Below are 4,888 nucleotides of genomic sequence, written 5' to 3' on the forward strand. Positions count from 1 at the left end.
TTTAGACTTTCATGCGAAATTCCCGTTATATTATATGGCAAAGGATTAGTTAGATATATTATTATTATTTTATTTCTTAATGAAGATTTGTTTTGATTTATATATTATTGTTATTGTTATTGTTATTATTATTATTATTATTATTATTATTATTATTATTATTGGATCCATAAATGTACAGCACTATGCGTATGACCATACCTGAAAATTGAGTATATCATAAAACTTCATATTTTTTTATGTAAAATGATAATTAAATAAGTAGTAATAAATCAAAAAATTTTCAGAAAAAATTGTTAAAATATTTAAATTTTTTTTAATCTTAAATGATTTTAAAATAAATTAATATGGTGACAGTTCTTCACACACACGCATGTATATATTTATTTGTTGTTTGTTTATAATAAATTATCGAAAAAATGAGTGGTAGATATTAAAATATTTAATATTTTTTTATATTTATGCGTCAGGTTTCATACGGGTCTCAAACTTGAAATTTAATGTCAAATTAGGATTCTAGGTACCGTTGGTCGAGAGATATATGACAAAATATTTATTAATTATATTTATAAAAGATATACCATGTCTTCAGCATATCTCATGTAGTTTAGTGACATAGATATCTTTTAACAAAAATATATGGGAGTTCAAATTTACATTAAAATGAAGAAACCCCACCGTGAGCTCTATGACGTTAACTGTCAAGCTTGTAATAAACCGTTGCCACGGGCTAAAAGCTAAACCGTTGTCACATTGCTATACGTCGAACAGATTGTTATTCTATTCGTATTATTTATGTGAGTCCTCAAAATCCCATACACAATTAGTTACTAATGTTTTTTGACAAGCATTTACCGCAAGCGATCAAGGGTATTATTTTATGAGCAGATCTCTTGTGACACAGTCTCACGAATCTTTATCTGTGAGACGGGTCAACCCTACCGATATTCACAATTAAAAGTAATACTCTTAACATAAAAAATAATATTTTTTCATGGATGACTCAAATAAGATATCTGTCTCACAAAATACGACCTGTGAGACCGTCTCATACAAGTTTTTACATTATTTTATCTTATGATAGGAACCTCAACTGCACATATTTGTTATGATGCGGACGTTAGCCACTTAACTTTATAAAAACCATAATTTTATATATTTTCTGGAAATACAATTTAAATGTTATCTTATCCAATATGTTCCTTGAAGAAATTATTAAACTGAAGCTAAAAAGGACACGAGGAAATTTTAAATATTAAAACTAAAATATAATGCACCATGCAAATATATTTTAACTACTTACATATTGTCATAGAAATTTTTTATATGGTAGACAAATTTTATTCCATATCTATATTAAAATAATTTGTTACACGTTATCATAAATTAAGAGACAAATAAATGAAATTTTTTAAAACTATACAATAAAATATAGAATCTTATTAATTCCTGACATGAATATTTCAATCAAGTCATGTGATTAAAAAATAATTGTACAAGGAAAATGAAATATATTAGTACAATGATATTTCTCATAAAATTTAAATAGAGTCTTGTGATTTCACGAACGCACACAACACAATTATAGATTTAATTTTGTAAACACAACTGACAATTAACACAATTTGTGTGAAGGCAGTTATAGATTTAATTGCCAAACTCACGCACATAAACTGAATCACAATTCTTGTGAATGCGTGAGTATTGCAGTGGATGTATATTTCATGTTCATTGTTCCATAGAAATCTTTGATTCACTCCAATTGACTCCCTTGCCTTGATCATGGAAACTGCACTAAAGGTTATAACCACATCTTTTAAGTATATGTTATCATTAATTTATATTCTGATCTTTCAGGGAACTGGAGCACCAAAAGTTCAAGAGTCGCGTCCCGTAAATAGCGAAGATAATGGAAAAAAGTACCGGTTGTTATAAACTATTTATCAGCAAGAACACTTCAAAAGGAGGCTGGGGCGCAGCATTTATTTTGCTAGGTTAATTTCCTTTTCATCGAATCCGCGGATTTTACCTTCTTTTTCTACCATCTTAATTTTTTTTCGATAAATTCGACTCTTTCGACGGTGCAGTAAATCAAGGTCTCGCAACTCTAGCTTTATTTGCTGTTTGGGTTAACTTGGTCTTGTTCTTAACTCGAGTTCTTGAACAAGACAATGCTTCTGCCGCAGATAATGTCAGCAAATGGACCGGCACTGTTTATTTGTGCTCTTTAATAGGAGCATTTCTCAGCGATTCATACTGGGGCCGTTACCTCACCTGTGCAATTTTTCAATGCATATTTGTCGTGGTAACATATATTATTATGATTGAATAAAATAACTCATTAAAAAAGTTATGATTTATCTCAAAAATTTCGAAATTCCAGGGCTTGGTGCTTGTATCCGTGTCATCCTGGACTTTATTGCTAAAGCCTGAGGGCTGTGGAGATGGCAAGAAAATCTGTGTGCCGGCCGTTACATACGGTTCCACTGTATTCTACTTGGCTATATACATGGTGGCATTTGGCTACGGTGGCTACCAGCCCACAGTAGCCACCTTAGGAGCCGATCAATTTGATGAGTCAAATCCGAAACAGAGAAAGTCTAGAGCCTCTTTCTTTTGCTACTTCTACTTCGCTCTCAACACATGCTCTCTGTTTTCAAACACTGTATTAGTGTATTACGAGGATACTGGGAAGTGGACACTTGGTTTCTGGGCGGCTACGGCTTCAGCCGTTTTGGCACTGGCAGGATTTCTTCTAGGTTCGCCTTGTTACCGGAATGTAGAGCCGTGCGGGAACCCGATACCGCGAGTTATGCAAGTCTTTGTTGCTGCAAACAAGAAACGGAATGCTACTCTTAGAGAAGGCGAGGCTTTATATGAGGTTCAAGGGACTGAATCTAGCATCAAAGGAAGTCGAAAAATTTGTCATACCGATGGTTTTGCGTAAGTGTCATTGATGGCCAAAATTGTTTAACCTGATCTCACTAAGATTTTTCAAACACTCATATTCTTGTTGGCTAGAATCATTTTGTACCTCTAGAACTTAAAAGTTCTATAAAACATCATTTTTTTCAGGTGTCTTGATAAGGCAGCAATAGAGACAGAAGAAGATCGCTTGGGCCCTGCTGACCCCTGGCGCCTCTGTACAGTAACACAAATCGAGGAAGCCAAAATCATCTTCCGAATGCTACCAATATGGCTCTGCACGATCGTATACTCGGTAATCTTCACGCAAATGGCCTCACTATTCGTCGAGCAAGGTGAAGTTATGAACTCCCAAATCGGAAAATTCCACCTCCCTGCAGCCAGCATGTCGGCTTTCGACATCTGCAGCGTGCTCGTCTGCACAGGAATATACAACCACATCCTGGTCCCTTTGGTCGGCAGACTGAGCGGAAACCCCAAAGGCCTGACGGAGCTCCAGCGCATGGGCGTAGGACTCGTGATCGGCATGCTAGCCATGGTCGCTGCAGGCTTAACAGAACTCGGCAGGCTCAAACAAGTGATACCCGGAGAGCATATCAGCTCCATGCACATATTCTGGCAGATTCCGCAATACGTTCTAGTCGGGGCCTCAGAAGTTTTTATGTATGTGGGGCAGCTGGAATTCTTTAACGGGCAGGCCCCGGATGGGATCAAGAGCTTCGGGAGCTCGCTGTGCATGGCGTCGATTTCATTAGGGAACTTCGTGAGCAGCATGCTGGTGAACATGGTAATGGGAATCACTGCAAAAGATAACAAGCCTGGTTGGATTCCAGAGGATTTGAACACGGGGCATATGGACAAGTTTTATTTTCTGATTGCAGCGCTAACTGTTGTGGATTTTGTGTTTTATGTGATGTGCGCCAAGTGGTATAAATGCGTGGATCTTGAGGCAAGTGCTGCTGGTTTTGATGAACAAGAGGGGAAGTTGAATTTCAAGGATGAAGTTGTGAATAAAGTTTGAGTAATTATAGGGATGATTAATCCGTATGATTCTAAATTTTACATTGATTTTATAATAATTTTAATTAATTAGTTTCTCTTTTTTAAATATGATAAATCTATTAATGACTTGGAAAAATAATTCCGTGCATTAATTTTGCGTGCAATTAGGATTTTTCGTCATAAATAATTATCTCTAATTAATTTAAGCTATTAAAAACATTTTATTCAAATTCAAACCATGAAGATTGAAGATAACAAAAATAAAATACCCAATAAAAACAAACCAAAAAAATGATGTTCATTGTGCGTATAACAATTAGGACTAATCTCATCTTCTAGTCTTAACATGTCATAAAAGGACAAACCTAGTATCAAAGAAAGATCGATTTTATTATATGCCTCGCGCGTTGTTGTTCGCATCACTTGCAATTGATTAAGATTGAGAAATTAAATACACATATATTATTACATATTTTATTGTGCCTTAATATTTTTGTTAGGAATTAAGATGCATAGGATCTATATCAACTAACAAGTGAAAATAGTTTTGATTTATTCTTTTTTTTCTTTTTCTTTTTAAATGGAGATCAATCAAAATTTTCGTAGAAATTACGGCAAGTGACAATAACCCATCTATAATGATTATTTTAATGAAACTCAGGTTATATAGGAGGAAAGATCAATACCTAAACATGATATTTTTATATAGTTGGCATCATGTGTAAATTAATGCCAAACTTTGGCTATAGAAGCAAAAAATGAATTAAAAAATAAAGTTAGATATGTTGGATATATTCAAATAATAAATATAACGAATTTATTAAAACTAACCATATCAAAACGATTTTACACACTAAAGTATCAAAAAACTATTAAATATATAAGGAAATTATTAAAAAAAAAAAGTGAAGAAAAGTATACTAATGTGTGAAAAAATGCAAGGAGTTGTAAAAGTATGAAC

The 4,888-nt window shown here is 33.8% G+C and overlaps 1 protein-coding gene across 1 annotated transcript; it reads left to right on the top strand.

Annotated features, from left to right (window-relative positions):
- Window positions 1–1,909: 1,909 nt before the first annotated feature.
- Window positions 1,910–3,950, top strand: LOC140839218 (protein NRT1/ PTR FAMILY 7.1-like). The gene is made up of 4 exons (XM_073205854.1): window positions 1,910–1,994; window positions 2,088–2,305; window positions 2,384–2,943; window positions 3,076–3,950. Exons 1-4 carry the CDS (start codon window positions 1,910–1,912, stop codon window positions 3,944–3,946), a joined length of 1,734 nt encoding a protein of 577 aa, XP_073061955.1. The 3' UTR covers window positions 3,947–3,950.
- Window positions 3,951–4,888: the final 938 nt, after the last annotated feature.

Source organism: Primulina eburnea, chromosome 8 (assembly GCF_022965805.1).
Source record: "Primulina eburnea isolate SZY01 chromosome 8, ASM2296580v1, whole genome shotgun sequence".
In the NCBI taxonomy this organism is placed as follows: domain Eukaryota; kingdom Viridiplantae; phylum Streptophyta; class Magnoliopsida; order Lamiales; family Gesneriaceae; genus Primulina; species Primulina eburnea.